The 19,294-nt window shown below is 38.7% G+C and overlaps 1 protein-coding gene across 1 annotated transcript in view; it reads left to right on the top strand.

Moving 5' to 3' along the window:
* Oxct1 (3-oxoacid CoA-transferase 1) overlaps positions 1-19,294 on the top strand; it is a 132,478-nt gene that overhangs the window by 15,933 nt on the left and 97,251 nt on the right. The window contains exons 4-7 of the mRNA XM_076857421.2: positions 4,934-5,069; positions 8,601-8,750; positions 12,924-13,030; positions 15,559-15,619. Of these exons, the coding sequence (XP_076713536.1) occupies positions 4,934-5,069; positions 8,601-8,750; positions 12,924-13,030; positions 15,559-15,619 (454 nt within the window). The remainder of the gene's footprint in view (positions 1-4,933; positions 5,070-8,600; positions 8,751-12,923; positions 13,031-15,558; positions 15,620-19,294) is intronic.

Raw genomic sequence — 19,294 nt, 5'->3', positions numbered from 1 at the left:
CAGGAACAGAACCAGGAAAGGTTATTGTGCAGGGCACAGAGGAGAGTGGGAAATGGTCCAGTTATGGATAGATACTGAAGGTGGAGTCAGGATTTCCTGGTGATTTGATGGTGAGAATGTGAGAGAGAAGTTAGATGGGTTTATTACTTTTGTGCTACGTAAGTGTATGGATGGGGCTGTCATCAGGTGAGATGGTGAAGGCACAGGAAGTTGGGGGGGTAGAATTTTTAACCTCAAGAACTGTGGGCCTAGTCAGGTATTAGGAGTAGGTTCAAAGAAGAAATAAGTAAATAAAGAATAGTTGGAAGGCACCTGCGCGTGCTCAAGCATCAGGGAGATGGAAAAGCTTCAGTGATCTGGCGACCTCTAGTGGATAGGTGTATTATGAACCTGTAGGGAATTACCGTATCTCCAAAGTTCATTCTTGAAAATAGCTTAGGTTATTTAGACTTTAGTTTTTGCTCAAAACACGTTGGGAATAAATAATAAATGATATAGCTATTGCTTATACACATGTGTAATGTGAAATATTATCAGCTCTGATATTTAAAGGCTACAAGTGGAAAAACAAGTTTAATAGAACAGTTATCTGTTACTTGGACACTACAGGATTATAGAGAGAGTTAAGAGACATGGAAGTGATACATTCTAAGAATTAAGAAGAAACCAATTGGTCTTGGATGGATACTTGTGGGCATGAATAGTGGAGTGAAAGTAGAGAAAATGTGATTGTTTGAAGAAATGCCAGAGATTTGTCACACAGCCCACCACATTTAGCACCTTTGCTGATCCAACGAGTGGGTATCACCAGTGACATCAGATTATCCCCCAGTGCACCGTTCCACTGAGTTCTATTGCCAAAGTCAGAACTCTGCAGCGGACCTGCTTCTGTATTGGGATGTGCAACAATTGTCTTACGAATGAATAGTTTCCCCTAGATACTTCTTGATTTGTCTCTATTTCATTCCCACCAGTAACCTCTACGTTAGTTCAGATGCTCATCATTGCTTGTTGGAGCTACATCAAGCCTTTGAACTGTTCCCTCTGCCTTTTGTTTCTGAATCTCTTCAGTTAATACTATATCCTGTTATCCTTCTGCTTCAAGTTACTCCCAGGGTCTCCGTGTCCTTCTGGGTGAAGTCCCATGAGGCAGACCCTAACCTGGCCTTTCTCCCACCCCTCCTGCCCTGCCTCTGCCTCCAGTTCAGGTTGACGCTTCCTGATTGTCTCCGTGAGGATGTCCAGCTAGCTGCCTCTTGCCCTCAGACTGCCTCCTCCACTCTACTCTCAAAATGTGTTTTTTACTTCCATCCCTTAAGGACCACCTTCTTGTGTAAGGCCCTCTCTTCAGGAAGGCTGTTTCTGCCTTGTTTCTCCTCCAGCAGTGGGGTTCTAGGCCTGCAGCGTGCTCATCCCACTTCACGCACACTTCTCTTAGCATGTTCCCCTCTGCTGTTGTGATGGGTTTGCACGTTCACTTCCTCTGTGCTCCCAGAGCTATTCAGGGTGCAAGACCAGGCCTTATTCATGGTTGTAGCCCCAGAGCCTGACATTCCAGCCCTGATTGTTAGGTAAATGAATCCTTTAGGCCACACAAATTCCACAGGGACTGAACCATCAGAGAACTAAAGGAGTTGGGAAGGGAAGTAAGTGAAGACTGCTGTTTCTAGGAGATATTTAGGCCTTTATTACTTTATTTCTCTTCCTGTGTCTCTCTCTTTCTTCTTACAGTCTTGAGAATTGAACCCAGGGGTACTCTAACACTGAGATATATCCCAGCTCTTTTTAATTTTTTTTTTTTTATATTTTAGAAACAGGATCTTCCAAAGTTTCCCAGGCTGGCCTCCAACTAATAATCCTCCTGCCTAAGCCTCCTGAGTCACTGGGAGTAGAGGCATGAGCTGCTGTACCTGGCTACATTTCTGTCTTTTAAAAAATCTCTATTGAAGTATAGTATGTAGTTATATAGAAAAGTGGACATATCCCAAATGTAAATGAAGTTTTATCAGCTACACATCCATGTAACCAGCACCCAGATGAAGAAATGGGTCTGACCAGTTCTCCAGAAAGCCCCCTTCCTGCTCCTGCTGGTCACTGCTCTCCTTTCCCACCATCAAAGTTAATCTTTATCCTCTCTTCTGATCTCATGCATTAGTTTCGTCTTATTTTGAAGTTAATATTAAAGGAATAATGCAGTATGTACCCTTTTGTGTCTGACATCTTTGGCTCAACATTTCACCCAAGATTCATGCATTGTTTGCTAGTGGTTATGAAGCCTTCATTCTTATTACTGTACTGTGTTTCATTGTGTAGATAAACCATTATTTATTTATTTGCAATGAGCATTTGGAAAACTCCTGTTTTAGCCATAATGAACAGTTGCTATTTTGAGTATCTTGTCTTTGGGCAAACATTAAGGATGTACTGGGTACAGACCCTAGAGTAGATTTGCTGGCTCATAACATATTCAAATACATTCAACATAATGGATTCCTTTAACAGTTTTTCCAAAGTGGACGTATTTATTTTTTATTTATATATGACAGCAGAATACATTACAATTCTTATTATACATATAGAGCACAGTTTTTCATATCTCTGATTGTATATAAAGTATATTCACACCAATTTGTATCTTCATACATGTACTTTGGATAATAATGATCATCATATTCCACCATCATTTCTAACCCCATACCCCCTCCCACCCCTCTGCCCTATCTAGAGTTTATCTATTCCTCCCATGCTCCCTCTCCCTGTCCCACTATTAATCAGCTTCCTTTTATCAAAGAACATTCGGCATTTGGTTTTTGGGAATTGGCTAACTTCACTTAGCATTATCTTCCCTAATTCCATCCATTTACCTGCAAATGCCATGATTTTATTTTCTTTTATTGCTGAATAATATTCCGTTGTGTATATATACCACATTTTTTTTTATCCATTCATTTATTGAAGGCCATCTGGGTTGGCTTCACAGTTTAGCTATTGTGAATTGTTCTGCTATAAACATTGATGTGACTGTGTTCCTATAGTATGCTGTTTTTAAGTCCTTTGGGTATAGACTGAGGAAAGGGATAGCTGGGTCAAATGGTGGTTCCATTCCCAGATTTCCAAGAAATCGCCATACTGCTTTCCATATTAGCTGTACTAGTTTGCAGTCCCACCAGCAATGTATGAGTGTACCTTTTTCTCCACATCCTCACCAACACTTGCCAAAAACATGCATTGGAGAAAAGATAGCCTCTTCAACAAATGGTTCTGGGAAAACTGGAAATCCATATGCAATAAAATGAAATTAAACCCCTATCTCTCACCATGTACAAAACTCAACTCAAAATGGATCAAGGACTTAGGAATAAAACCAGAGACCCTGCATCTAATAGAAGAAAAGTAGGCCCTAATCTCCATTATGTGGGATCAGGCCCCAACTTCCTTAATAAGACTCCTTTGGTTCAAGAATTAAAATTAAGAATCAATAAATAGGATGGACTCAAACTAAAAAGTTTCTTCTCAGCAAAAGAAACAATCTGTGAGGTGAGTGTTAATTTTTGGGAGCAAATTTTTACCTCTCACACATCAGATAGAGCACTAATCTTTAGGGTATATAAAGAACTCAAAAAGTTAAAATAAATAAAATAAATAATCCAATCAATAATGGACCAAGGACCTGAAAAGACACTTCTCAGATGATATACAGTCAATCAGCAAATATATGAAAAAAAATGTTCATCATTGCTAGCAATTAGAGAAATGCAAATCAAAACCACTCTAAGATTTAATCTCACTCCAGTCAGAATGGCAGCTATTATGAATCCAAAGTGGAAGTATTAATTTTTAATCTTCTTAGCATATGAGAGTTCTGGTGTTTCACATGCTTGCCAACACTTGGCATTTTCTTCTTTGTTATTTAGCCCTTCTTTTATGTTTATAGTGATGTCTCAGGATATTCAACATTAAAACCATTTCACCCTTAAAAATAATTTCATAGCTTAAAGTCAAGTATTCTTTGTTATCTTAGAAATGTTTCCTTCCTCTAGTTGATTAAAATATTTCTGATATTTTTAAGGGGAGAGGGATTAGGTGACTGAAAATGGAGAAATGTTTATTCAAGTTTAAATCTTTCTTGTCATATTGATTTTGCTTGACATTTTTGCTTTGAAAACGATGATAGAAATGAAGAAATGCACAAACAAGAGGCCTTTACCTAATTAATTAAAAAAACAAATGCCAAACCACCTGCACCATATCTAAGAATAAACTGAACTCCAACTTTAAAATAATAGAGATATTAAACAAAAGTATATGTGATTTAACAGATCAGGATTACTCTTGCTACCTATAATCTTTTCATTGTTTATTATTACTTTCCTAATGGGGGGGCGTAAAGAATGTACAAGTATGTAAATGTTCTCGAACAAAATATCTATGAAACTGTAAAAGTGTTCATAGCTATCCCTTACTGCCTGAGATTTTGGAGAAAAAGTCACTTAAACCTTTTTTTTGTACCCGGGACTGAATTCAGCCACACTTGACTACACTGAGGATTGAACTCAGGGGCACTCAACCACTGAGCTGAATCCCCAACCCTATTTTGTATTTTATTTAGAGACAGGGTCTCACTGAGCTTCTTAGCACCTTGTTTTGCTGAGCCTGCTTTGAACTCATGATCTTCCTGCCTCAGCCTCCTGAACCGCTGGGATTACAGCCATGGGCCACTTTTGAGCTTTAGTTTCCTCAACTGTAAAATAAGACTAGCCACCTTGCATATTTCTTTGAGTGGTAGGGGATAGAGAGAATTGGGATGACATTCCTTAGCAGAGGAGAATTTCCTTTTCTCCAAATAAATGAAATTCCATCTTTCCATAAAAATGTGATAACAGTGTTGTGTCAGATGTTCCGTGATTTTAAGCTACCTTCATTTTCCTTCTAGGGTTGATAACTTTGGCTTGGGTCTTTTACTTCGATCCAAGCAAATAAAACGCATGATCTCTTCATACGTGGGAGAAAATGCAGAATTTGAACGGCAGTTCTTATCTGGTGAATTAGAAGTGGAGCTGACACCTCAGGTGAGATTCCGCTGCTCCCCTTTCACAATGCTAGCTTGTTGAAGAGTGTACTCTTTCTCCTTAAAAATTTCTTTGTACAAGACAGAGGATATGTTATTTTGCCAAACCAAGGAATTGTGTTTACAGGTCAGATGTATTGATCACTAGAGGATGAGTATTTTATGCCACTGTATACCGACCGAAGGGGGAGGTAGAAATACCTATGTTGCAGGGTAAATTCCAGGTTTGAAATAATAATGTCCCTTGTGCCAGAAGCAAGCAGTAGGCCTTGATGAAAGGTGCAAGGATTGTCCTATAGAAGTCATTTTCTAGGGATCACCGAGTTAGAATTTGTGAGTGACCAGGTCTTGCTGAGGCACAGGAGCAATGAAGCCCGCAGAGGGTGAAACTGATGACATCACCAAGTGTGGAGATCAGAGCCCAGTCCCCTGGGGACTGATGTTACAATAAGAAGCAAGCAGTTACCTCGGTTTATCTAGCAAGGGTCCACTTGTTTTCTGCCTCACCTCCTAATGCACTGTAGAATGTGTCATAAAGGAAGGCGGTCTTTTGAATCCTTCTGGGTTAAGTGGGGTCTACAAGTTACCTGTGCTGGTCTTCCACCTGGACATGTTCTGCCTTCGTCTCTGATGTGGAACCCGCTGCTCTGCTTGAAAAGACTGTTACCTCCAACTTCACCACGATGGTAATAATGTAATGTAGCAGAATATCAAAAAATATTTTTTAGTAATTAAATCAGGTATATACTGGTCTAGAGAGAGTGTGAATCGGGGGCTGTTCTTTGTAAATGAGGTTTTACGCAATTGCAGTCACACCTGGTCACCCTACAGCATTGAACTCTATTTATCATAGCATTTCCCTACATTATTCTTACTCAATTTCCATTTAAACTTGGTGAAAAGACAAAGAATGCTTTCCTAGTCTGTTGAGGCTGCTATAACCAAACAGCATAATCTAGGTGGCTTGAACACCGGAAGTTTATTTCTTATAGTTTGGGAGGCTGGAGGGTTCAAGATCAAGGTGCCAGGCAGTTCATTTTGTGGCGATGGCTCTCTTCCTGGCTTGTGATGGTTAGCTTCTTTCTGAGTTCTCTCACAATGGGTGACAAGGTGAGGGGGCTAATAAGAGTATGAGCAAACTCGCTGGTGTCTCTTCTTGTAAGGACACTAGTCCTGTCAGATCATTTATGACACTTTCAACCTTAATCATCTCCTTGTGGGCCCATTCTCTAAATACAGTCACTTTGGGAGGGTGAGGGCTTCAACTTGGGAGTTTAAGAGGCTCTCAGTTCGGTCTGTGGAATATTCTTCTCCTTTTTACATTATAGGGTGAGATACTTTATTCTGTGGGTAGTGGAGTTATTTAAAATTAACCTTTGTTACCCTTTGTATTTTCTACATTGTACCCTATTTTGTCAGAGGACATGTCAGGGTTCTCTGGAGGAACAGAATCAGTAGGAAGGATGATTATAAAAAGGGGATTTATTAGATTGGCTTATGTGACCAGAAGCTGGACCGTCCACAATGGCCGTCTGCAGGCTGGAGAGCTAGAGGAACCAGTAGCTGCACAAACCAAGAGGCTGAGGCCTCAGAATAAGAGGGATCAATGGTACTGCCCTAGTCCAAGACTGAAGGCTTCTGGAAACTCCCTGGAGAATCACTGGCAGAATCTGCTTCAGAAGAGTGAAGAAAAAAATCTGATATTCTCAGAGGATTGCAGCAGCAATCAAGAACCCATTCAAGAAGAACTGCGTTTGCATCTGATGTTGCTTCCTTGTTCTTCTAACTTTTATTCCATCCAAGCCTTCAACCTATTGGACGGTGTTCCCTGTGCTTAGGAGGAGATGTCTCCACTTCAGTTGGCTGTCCCACATTTCAGTCATTCCTACACACACCCTGATTGACACACCCAGAAGCCACTTAATCATTGGCATCTCTTAATCCAACAGAGTTGACAATTCAAATTAACCATTACAGGACATATAAAAGTGGAAGGAACTTACTTAATATTTTTCTTTTCTTTTATTTAAGCTTGCATCATATTTTGCAGCCCAAGAGCCCAAAGAGGAAGTGTTGATGAAGTGGTAGGGATTAGGACTCCTTTGTGCAGTGAAGGTGGGAGCCTGGTGGTACCCTGCAGAGGGTCCGTCTGCAGAAATATTCTACTCTCAGGCTCTTTACTCAATTGCACAGAGGAGTATTCTGATAGTATATATAAATATAAATATTTTGAAGTAGGGAATGTTTTTAAGGCTGTTTGAATAATTCAGTTTTTTGAATGTATTAACATAAACTGCAACACAAAGCAGAGTCGTCTGTGTCCATTAGAAAGAATAGAGAACCAGTTATCAGGAAGATTTTCAGTTATGTTGCAAGTTCCTCCTTTCCCAGAATATCCCACCTACTTGAATGACCTGATCCCAACTGTTAGTCTCTTCTTTGAGTTAAATATTTAAAGACCTTAGTTACTGTAGAGAACAGTTCTAAAACTGGGTCCGTCTGAACAGACTGTCCCTAATAACTATATCAGTTCTTACTAAGGATTAGCCCATGAGTTATCTAGTAAGGCATGATGTGGCAAGACCCCACCAGTAGGTTTCAGTGTTAGGGAGGGTGTCAGGAAATGTTCAGGGCCAGTATAGATCTAGGGGAAATCTGGGTGGAAAGTTGGTTGTGGGTGAGAGACACCCAGGGAAACCAGATATGAAATCACTGATACTAAGAAGAGGGAAGGGTCAGCCATGGGAAAGATGACTAAAAGGAGACACAAAGAAACTTTGCTTGCAGCTGTTTCTACTGTGAAACAAAGCTGGAAGTACTCTTGGCTTTTAAAAACCAATTGACCTGTTCTCTGTACTCTTTGCTTACCTTTGGATTTTTCTTAGATCATTTAGCAAATAAAATATTTATGAAAATGGTTTAAAATAAATGTGAACGCTTTACAGTGTTATTAATGATAGCACACAGTAAAACACAAGATTTAAAGATATTTTGGGAATGCGTATAGCTAAAATTATACAACTTGGATGAAAATTGATTTAAAAAATATTAAAAGTAGGCATATGTAGAATGATGTCAGGAAACCAGTGGGAGGTCTGGAAGCTGATAGCACAACTAGACAAATAAGCAGTTACATTTTGTGGATTAATAATGCACTGGTGGGCTGGGGATGTGGCTCAAGTGATAACGCGCTTGCCTGGCATGTGTGGGGTGCTGGGTTTGATCCTCAGCACCACATAAAAATAAAATAAAGATGTTTTGTCCACCGAAAACTAAAAAATAAATATTAAAAAATTCTCTCTCTCTCTCTAAAAAAAAATAATGTACTGGTTGTTGCCTACAGACAGGTATTTCTTTCACATGATCTTCTAGCCTTTGGGGTTACGGACATATGCACCTCAAACTGTAGTGCTCTGTACTTCTTAGAATTGTAAGCTTTTCAAGAGTGGGAATATGTCTGTAAATGTTTCTGTGTCCCCAGACGATGCCTGCTTGGTGAACGTTTAACTGAGTGTTGCTTGTTCATTTGTAGGGCACACTTGCAGAGAGGATTCGTGCAGGTGGTGCTGGAGTTCCTGCATTTTATACCAGCACAGGGTACGGGACCCTGGTTCAAGAAGGGGGAGCACCCATCAAATACAACAAAGATGGCAGCATCGCTATTGCCAGTAAGCCCAGGGAGGTAAGAAACAGCTCATCCAGACAGTGTACCTCTTTTCCCATGGTATTCTGGGTGGAATCACCTTGGTGAGAAAAAAAAACACTCACTTTCATCAGTGTATTTGTTGACATTTCCACCTAAACCTGGCTATCTGCCAGTAATTAAAATCACATAGATAAACTAGAATAAATATGAAGAAAAGAAGCTGTGATGCATATATACTGTACTACTCAAGATTAGTTGGCTGATATTATGGATGGTTTTAACAAATTTAGGAACATTTATGATTGCTGATTTTGCTATATGGAAAATGGGAAAGTTGTCTGATACGTATGAACCCATCCTGTGACTGAAGGTGCTAAAAAACAAGGGAAATCATAAGTTAGTCTGAAATCTTGAAAAGTGGAACACAGTTATAATTATATGATGGAATTCATAGTTCATATTATCACCTTTATATTTTGTATGTTGGACACATGTGGACTTTTCATTTACTAAATCAGATTAATTTAAAATACTGTGTACCTTTATAATAGTCTGTTTCAGTCACATAATAGGAAAGAGTAGACCTCTACCTATAGGTATTTAAGTTACTCAGATCTGAGATAATTTTAAAAATTATACCGGTCAATGTTTCATAATTGTATTTTTTATGATCTTTTCATTCTTCTTTTCCAGATGGCTCAAGGGAATTAACTACTAGGGGGTGTTGCAGAAATGCTAAGATTATGCCTCTAGGGAAGTGAAAGTAGTCAGTGAAGTCATCTCTCACCACTTTTGTACATGTGGGGATGCTGGCTCTGCTCCTCCTTTTCTGGGGGACGGTAAAGGGTCATTGAACATACCCCTCGCTCGTCAGTGTTTATCTCCAACCATGTCCTCCATCTGGAGTTTTGCCTTCCTGCTGAGAGTGACCTATATTGATTCAAAGCTTGTATTAAATAATTTTCATATTTAATTTTGCTTTTTCCTTTTGCTGACTAATCAGGTTTAAAACATTTCTTGATAAGGAAAAAAAAAAAAAGAGCCAAATTTTAAAAATGAAACTTAGTGGTATAAAAATAGTATAAAATTGCCCAGAAAAACTGAGTTAACACTTTGGTAGCTTGCTAGAAATTGTCGCATTAACTCACTCTGAGAAAATACGATAAACTAGAATCTTCCCTGAGTTTGTTTTTGCCTGGAGCCAGGAGCATGAATTGTCATTTTGACTGAACCCTCCAGGTATATGACAGATTATTCTTTGAAACAGTTCTTCTTATCTCTTTATTTTCCTGGCCTTTGGTTTTAAGTGAACTGATTCCTTAAGTTAAGGATGTTTATTGAGACCCTTGCCTTTGCGGGGCACTGATCTAAGCAGTGTGGAGAAATGGGTGGTCTAGACCAGGTCCGCCTGCAGTGGAGACACTGACAGTGAATGAACAAACACATAACGGGTGCAGTAGGCGACATGGAGAAAAGCCAAGGAGGTCAAGGGCAAAGAGAATGATCAGCAGGGACACAGCGTTCCAGATTGGGTGGTCAGGGAAAGCCTTTCTCAGCAGGGTAATATTTGATGGAGACCTGAACAGGTAAGAGAATGAGTAAGGTGCTCAGAGGGTCATGGCTTTAGTCAGAGGAAAAAGTAAGCACTACACAGAATTGAGGCAGCTACACGTTTGTCCTGTTTGGGGAACATCAGTTCATTGAAACTGGAGCAGAGAATACGAGGCAGAGAGGGGTAGGGATGCAAAGTGAAGAGAGGCAGGAGCCAGATCCACACAGGGCTTGGAGTTCACAGAGTGTGGAGAGAAGCCAGTGAGAGTTTTGGAAGGGTGGGAATGTGATGTGACCTTAATTGTTTGTTGTGAACATCACTGTGGCTCTTGGGTGGTGACTTTTATGGTTTTTCTTGTTGCTGTTTGTAGGGGACCAAGAACAAGAAGCAGTGAGAGAGCTTAGGGGGCTGTTATATGAATCCTGATGGGAGTGGAAGGTGGCTTAGATAAGTGCTAACAGTGGAGTGTGGGTGAATCGGGATAGAAGTTGATGGAGGAACCACAACAGGATTTACTGATGGGCTGGTTGTGAGCTTAAGAATGGGCAAGGCACGGGCTAATCAAAGAGCTCTCCAGGGACATGGTGCATTTACGATGTCCAGGAGACTCAAGAGGAAGATGGGTTTCCGCTGAAGGAAGAGTTAGAGCCAGGATGGGAACTTTGGAAGCTTTGGCACATAGCATTTAAACTCTCAGGGCTAGAAGGATGGCTTGGGCTTGCATGCAAAGAACACTTTTCTGACAGTTAAAGGTCAGGAGGAGGAGTGGGGGAGGAAAATAAAAAGGCAAGACTGATTAGTGTCTTAATAAATGAAGAGAAAACCAAGGACTGATTTGGAAGAAGAGGGACAGTTTGGGAAGGGAGCAGGGGATCCTCTGAGTCAAATAGTGTGATGAAGCTGGGTAATATGAGGACTGGAATTGACCCAGTGGATTGGAGAAGTGGAAGTCATTGAAAACCTTAAGGAGTGGTTTTTCTAGAATAGAGAGGATGAAAATCTGATTGGAGTGGATTCAAGAAAGAACCTAGATGAAGAGGTAGAGACTGACTATCACAGCTCTTTCAAGTGAGTATAATAACTAGCTTGAAAAAAATAGTTCTTTCACCCTTTTAAAATTTTAGAGTGGCTAGCACTGAGCAATAGCTAGTTTGCAGACATCAGAAAGTTATATAATTGGAATATAAAAGTAAAGCCAACTTCTTGACATTGCCTTGCATTCGCAAATATTTTCTTCAGTTTCCCTGTATGTAAAACACTCCAATGTCATTACTGGTGTTTATAGTGATGGTATTTGAAGTACATATACCATTTTTTTAAAAGCTTTGTATATTGATAGGCAGCTTATACATTTCTTTTATGTAAGTTCATATTAAAAAGATCTTAATTCATCAATGAGTTTCAAGGATCACTAATATTTTCTAGCAGGAAACTGGGATAATATCTTTAAAGAAGCTTTTCTTTAATAAAGGATTTCTGTTTTTAAACCATTGTTAAAAAGTAGATGTGCCAAATTCCTATTGAAGCCTTCTCTTAGCTGCACTGAGTCTATTTTTCCACTAGGGGGTGCAGTAGGAACAAGAATGAGGTGCTTCTGTGGCTCCATCCTGAGCAGAGATGGAGTGAAGCAGTGGTGTTTGGTTCCACTCTTCCTTTGTCTTAATTCCCAGAGACAAATCCCCAACAAGAAGGGAACATAATGCTGAGGCAGAGATTTACCTTATTTTCTTCTCCACTCAATTCAAAGTAGAATCGAAGGGTAATAAACATACAAAAATCAATAGCATTTCATGAGCTCTGTAATGACAGAAAGATGTAATAAGATGTTATGTTTAATGTACCAACAGAAACATGGTACACCTATGAATAAGCCTAAGAAAAATACATCCAGATTTTATGGAGAGAATGATAAAACTATTGAAGGAGGTAAATGAAAACTTCAAAAGAGACATATGTTATAACCATGGGTGGGAAAATGGGATCTGTCAGTTCTCTTCAAACTCATTTACTAATTCTGTGTATCCCAATTAAAATCTCAACAGGTGATTGTAGATCACAGATTAATGAGGAGAGAGGACTGGGTTTTTATAACTATTTTATGTTTCAAAACAATATGTAGGGGCTGGGACTGTAGCTCAGGGGCAGAGTACCTGCCTTGCACATGTGAGGCACTGGGTTCCATCCTCAGCACCACATAAAAATAAATAAATAAAGATATGGTGTCCATCCACAACTAAAAAAATATTAAAAAAAAAAACAATACGTAGACCATTTCATGTGTCTTAGATAGGTATTTTCTGGCATGGTGGGAAAGTGGAACTGTTTTTTTATGTTGCTTATGTAATCTGTACACACAAAAAATAAAAGGAATATTAACATAGTCTATCTCTTAGACCTGAAGAACTTTCAGTTCCTCAAATGCAGCAAACTTTCTCTTCACTGGGCCTTTGCATGCTCTGTATCCCAAACTCCCCTTGACCATTTTGATGAAGTATTAGTTGCCTAACGCTACGTTAAAAAGTCTCTGTTGAGATTCCTTTCCCTCTGGGAGATCCTCCCTCACTAGGCTAGTATCCTTCTTGTCTGCCTCTGTCAGAGAACATGCCACAAACAAGACACGTTCAAACACCTGATTTTGCCCTCTTTGTCTCCTGCAGGTGAGAGAGTTTAATGGTCAGCACTTTATTTTGGAAGAAGCAATTACAGGGGATTTTGCTTTGGTGAAAGCCTGGAAAGCAGATCGAGCAGGAAATGTGATTTTCAGGTATTGTGATGGTTTAAAAAAATATTAACATAATACATGTCAGCAACTCTACGTTTCCTGAAATGACTGCAGAAAAGGTATCACAGTGAGTTTTCCATTTAAACATTCCTTTTAAAATGATTTATGATCATACACACCCAGGTGTACGAGTATGTGTATGTGCATGCAGGGCCACTGCCATGCAGTCTTGCTGGTGCACCGAACCTGTGAGAGTCTGTTTAGCTATGTCTGTGTTGCACTGCTCACAAATTAAATAACTGGATCTATGTTCCCTTGTATGTAATCACAAGCAATTATTATTCCCTATGTATTATAGTTGTCAAGACTAGTTATTTTTGTAGAAAACATGATGACCACACAATCTTAATTTTGATACTGTTATTTGTGTACCTTATCTTGTAATGTTAAAATTCCTTTGCTCCTTTGGAAAGATATTGCTACTAATAATTTAGGTCAGTTCTTTTCCAGCCCTATTGGTGTCTCCCAGAAAATGGTTATAATGATTCTATCTGAAAAGTGGATTATCTTTAATAATGCTGAACTTTCATTCTTATTATCTGCATAGCCACAGGCTTACTAGATTTTAGCATCTTGATTACCCTAAGCATACTGAATTCTGAGTATTTAGTGTCTTAGACTGTGTAGTTGTGTTTTGACAATTGTGCCACCTTTGACTATACATGAGTTTTTCAAAATGTGTGCTCTTGAAGACAACACCTGTTAGGTTACAGAAATAATTTTCCTATAATATTGCCATTTGCTGCTTTTAATTAACATTTTTTTTAATACTTAGCATATACAGCTTTGTTGCTATCATAGTTAAATTCTTAGTGGTACTTTCCTGTTTTCATTTTGTTTCCCTGAAGAATATATGTGATATTAACACTCTGATTTCCTGAATTCAGTCAGTTTTTGAAAACGTGACTACTTCTGGCAATTACAAGAGACATTTTACATGATCTCTATTTTGACATGTTGGCGTATTGTTTGCGAAGCTTGTTGCTTTTTAAAAATGATTAATGAAATTGTATAGTAGCAAATAGAAATGACCTATTTTAAATATTCCCAGGAGTTTGTGCTGTGCTCTATTGCCTGGCTCAAAAGGCTGCACAAGGGCTTTTCTAAGCCCTGACTTACTCTGATGGTTATTGAACTTTGGTATAAATTGAAAGCTTCCCATCACTAATGGTCAAGTGACCTAGACTCTTAAGATATTTAGTGGGGCAACTGGTCCAGAGACCTGCTTAAGCCATTGCTCAAATGGAAAGTGGTGGCCCTAAAAAAGTGAGTAACATGGCTGTGACTGATTTTGTTCTATCATAGAGTGCCTATTGATGCATATTCCCAGAAACAAAAATATATGTTAATATTTATGGTCAGAGGAAGTATAACAATTGAGGAATGTGGGAAGCAAAGTTGATACCTTTTTGAATTTTTTATACATCATGTGATGGGGGTATTATACTTCCAAAAATTTCATCAGAAAATAATGTTGATTCTCCATCTGGGTACAGTGGCATATGCCTGTAATCTCAGCGACTCAGGAAGCAGGAGGATTGAAAGTTTGAGGCCAGTCTCAGCAGTTTAGCAAAGCCCCTCAGCAACTTAACAATACTCTGCCAAAAAATAAAAAACAAAAAAAATAAAATAAAAAAAAAATAAAAAAAAATAAAAAAATAAAAAATAAGAAGATGCTCAGAGGTAGAGCAAAACAAAAATGAAACAAGAAAACAGCAACAACAATAACAAAAAACACCTCACAAGCAAAAGGAAGAAAGAAAAAGGAAAAGCTTTCTCCAGAACCTTTATAGGTGACGTACAAATTCCCAGTGACTGTTTCATTTAATTTCTGTAATAGGTTTTTCTTAATAGAGAATGTAAATGCTATACCTTTTCATATGAAGTACTTACTGATTTTCCTTTCTTAATGTTTTATTTATTTATTTTTATGTGGTGCTGAGGATCGAACCCAGTACCTTGTGTGTGCTAGGCGAGTGCTCTACCGCTGAGCCATAATCCCAGCCCTTCCTTTCTTAATATTTTAATGACAGCAGATTGTTTAGTGAAATACTTAGCTATATAAGCAAAGCAGCATTCCTAATAAAAGATTAATGGATTTGTTTCAAATAGAGCAGATTAAAATCCATTTTATTTTTTATATATAAGCTGTATGTTGAATGCGAAAAATAGTCCCTTAAAATAAACTGTGTAAATTGAAGGAAGTGGCCATTATATTGTTAAAATTAATAAAATTAGGGCTGGGGTTGTGGCTCAGTGGTAGAGCACTTGCCTAGCACGTGTGAGGCACTGGGTTTGATTCTCAGCACCACATATAAACAAATAAATAAATAAAGGTCCACCATAAGAAATAAAAAAAAAATTTAAAATTAATAAAATTTTATTAGTGGAACATACGATACATTCTTGAAAAAGAGTTATAAATTCTTTTAATCTACAACATTTTAAAATTGAAAGATGCTTCTTGTTTTTGGTCCTCTTTTTTTCACTTTCTTATTTCTCTAATGCAGGAAAAGTGCGAGGAACTTCAACCTGCCGATGTGCAAAGCTGCAGACACCACAGTGGTGGAGGTAAGAGAAGAGGTCATTTCTGAATTCCTCATATCAGTTTTTTAACTTGATGTTTATGTATTAGTTCAAGAAGAAGCCAACAGTCTGTCTATTCTCTGGAGGACAAACAAAGGCAGCCTTTTGGTTTTGGATATGGAGGGATTCTGTTTAAATATATAATAGTTGGTGTTGTGGCAGATCTCTAGTCAGCTTTCTGGGCACTAGGATGCTCTCTTTTAGAATCTAACCATCGAGCAACTTATAAAAGTCCTTTGGTCCTTGAAGAAAATAAGTAAACATTTCAAGGTAAATTTTTTTGTAGTCATGCATCATTTTAAGATGGGGATACCATCTGAGAAATATGTCAATCGATTTTGTCATCGGGCAGACATCATAGAATATACTTACACAAACTAAGGTACTGTGATATCACTAGGTCATATATTCTTATGGGACCCTCTTATCATATATGCTGTCAGCTGTTGACCGAAATATTATTTGGTACATGACTGTTTATAGTATTCTAGGAAAAAGGTGAATTATATCAGAAGTTTATTATCTTTCTGAAGTGAATGTCGTGAGTTCTTCTTCTCTGATTATTTTTGTGGTGCTGGGGAATCCAGGGCCTGACATATGCTAGGCAAGCACCATGTCGTTGAACTACACCCCCATCCCTGATGCTGTGAATTCTTTAAAGGCAGGAGGGGTAGTACAGATATTTGCTTTGATGGGTTTCCATTTGGAGCAGTTGAATTCAGGAGTCACTGACCGACTCCTTTGGATGCCCAGGGTTTGGGAGTGGTGTTAACAATTACAGAGCCTTCCCAGAGTTAAGGCTCTAAAATAGGTGCTTTTACCAAAACCCTATCATTTTGGTTGTACATATTTGAACTCCAGTGGAAACTTCAAAATGATTCTTCAGTTGCATCTTTGATAATAAACTTGGAAACAAATGTTCATGGAAGTTTGAGATAGCTTTCCCTTGGAAGGACTTTGTAGAAGACCACTTTGGGATCTGGGAAAAGAGACTACGTGTTCCTGGTGTTCTTTTATGACGGTGGTGGTATTTGTGGCATCTTTTGAGTTACCCATACAGTTGGTCAAGATGGTGTTTCATGGAGGCAGTTCAGTGGTATTTTTGAAACAATTAAACCTTTTAAAATCTTTTCCTCTCTTGGAAAGTAAAGGGCTTTGCTTGTAGTGCTGGGGGATGTGGTATTTTCAACCTGGGTTTGGTGGGTTTTTTTGCAATGATTTTAGTCTATTTTCTGCAATGAAATGGATAATGGGGTTTACCCTGTATGTGTAATCTGTTTCTTATTTATTGAATCGTTGTAATAACCAGTCTGTGGCACATACCTGCTGCATTACTGAAGAAAGGTCTATTATATAGGTTCAAATAATCGATAGCTTATCACTCTATTGATTTTATGTACTTCTGTAAAACCAGAAGTGGACATTTCTTTTCTGAATGTGAAGGGGCATTATGCATTATCCTAGGTAAAGTTATAATAGGATTTTTTCCTATTATAATCTGTTTTTTTCAAACATTCTTATTTCTTACAAGAGAAAAAAGAAAAAGATATTCTAGTGTCCAAGAGTCACTGAAGGTATTAGAAAAAGATACTCTCTTTTGTCATAAGGGGAGAAAAAAATTCTTTAACTGAGCCTGCAAATATAATAAAGGCTACTGCTTTGGTCAGCGTTTTCGCGGCTGTGACTAGAGAACCTGACCAGCACAATTATAAAAGAGGCAGAGTTTACTTGAGGGCTCACAGTTTCAGAGGTCTTAGTCCATAGAAGGCCGGCTCCAGTCCTCAGGCTTGAGGTGAGGCAGTACATCATGGCAGAGTGTGTGGCAGAGGGAAGCAGCTCATATCATGGTGATCAAGAAGCAGAGAGAGAAACTCCACTCTCACATACAAATATATACCCAAAGCCACATCCCAATTCCCACTCCCTCCAACCACACTCTACCATTTCAGTTAATCCCGTTACTGATTAGGCCAAGGCAATCACAGATTTGGCCAAGACTATCTCCTCTAGATTTTCTTGCATTGTCACATGTGAACTTTTGGGGGACACCTCACATCCAAACCATAACAGCTACCCTCCCCCTGTTTTCTGGAATAGAAATCTCTGATCTACCACAGCACTGTATCCTGGTGGGCCCAGACCCACATTAGGATCCTTTTTGATACAGCTGCACCCACTGACTGTGCTGTCCAATATGGTAGCCACTAGCCACCTGTGGCTTTTAAAATTTAAATTCATCAAAATTAAATACAATACAGAGTCTGTTACTCAGCCATAAGTAGTCTCAGTTCTAGACTCACTAAGCTGGGTGTGGCTAGTGACGACTTCGTTAATCAGCATAGATATAGAACATTATCATCACTGCAGAAAGGTACATTGGTCAGAGCTAGATTTGAAGATTCAGTGTGAAATCCATATTTCTAGTTTAGGAACTTTTAGCAAAACCATTATTTGGGCAAAGGATTATTGTAAGCCTACCTTTTCTGCATGCTCATGGTAGAGGGGGAAATGTGCACTCAAAAGTGGAAAATAATTTGGATTTGGGGATGCCCTAGATTGGGTGTTTTCTGGTGCAAAAACTCGTTTTGACTCTGTGTCTTCTGTACTGTTTGGAGTCTAGGGAGTACCTGGGCTTCTGCTCCCTTGTCTGTGCAGTGCTGTGTGCATTCCGTTGCCTGCACTGGCCTCCAGGTGTTTATGATCCTTCTCTTGTAGGCATGTTCTGCTCTATCTTATGGTGGTGCTAGTGGGATGGATGATTATGATCTGGTTTGAAGTATAGTATTTAAAAGGAATCTTGAGAGAGCATAACCTCTGTATTCTTCTAGATGCTAAATGTTAATGATGATAGCTGCCATTAATCAAGAACTTATTGGACTGGGGATGTGACTCAAGTGGTAGTGCGCATGCCTAGCATGCATGAGGCACTGGGTTCGATTCTCAGCACCACATAAAAATAAAATAAAGATATTTTGTCCACCTAAAACTGAAAAATAAATTTTTTTTTAAAAAAGAACTTATTATGTATCAGTTACTACTGTTTCTCTGTGTATATTATTATTTGCGTGACAGTCCTGTATTAACCATAATTATCTTTATCTTAAACATGAGGTCGTTAAAGTACAGAGAGGTTAAGTTGAATACCTGATGTCATACAGTAGGTGGAACCAGAGTAGAACTCATTTTCTATTATGTTATGAAATATTTCAAATCATTATAAATCAATGGGGTTTTCAATTTTTGAAAGATACTGAACTTCCAGGGGTGTAGTGCATTTCATTGTTATTAGAATTGAGCAGAAAGTAGCAGATAGGGAGATTTTTGTTGTTGTTCAACCTACTCCTCTATCCCCAGCCTTTCTTGCCAGTTATCATGATTATAGTCTTTTTCCCACTGGTACCACCTACCTTGGAGATGGCTTTGAGGAAATCATTATCCTGTGATCATAGCCCTATGGATTAATTTAGTCTTTCTCTTGGACTCTGTTTATTCTATTAAGTGGCCTCTTGCAACTTTTCTTGTATGCCCTAAACATGGTGGTTGAATGTCTATTCTAGTACTGTAGTATCTTAAATAGTGAAATAGTGGGAATGGTCACAGTGACAGCTGTACCTTTTAGACAAATCTTTTTTTTTTTTTTTTTTGCATTACTGGCAATTG

The sequence above is a fragment of the Callospermophilus lateralis genome, chromosome 5, assembly GCF_048772815.1.
Source record: "Callospermophilus lateralis isolate mCalLat2 chromosome 5, mCalLat2.hap1, whole genome shotgun sequence".
Lineage (NCBI taxonomy): Eukaryota > Metazoa > Chordata > Mammalia > Rodentia > Sciuridae > Callospermophilus > Callospermophilus lateralis.
Note: the sequence above shows the minus strand (reverse complement) of the source record. Positions and strands in the feature narration are given on the sequence as shown.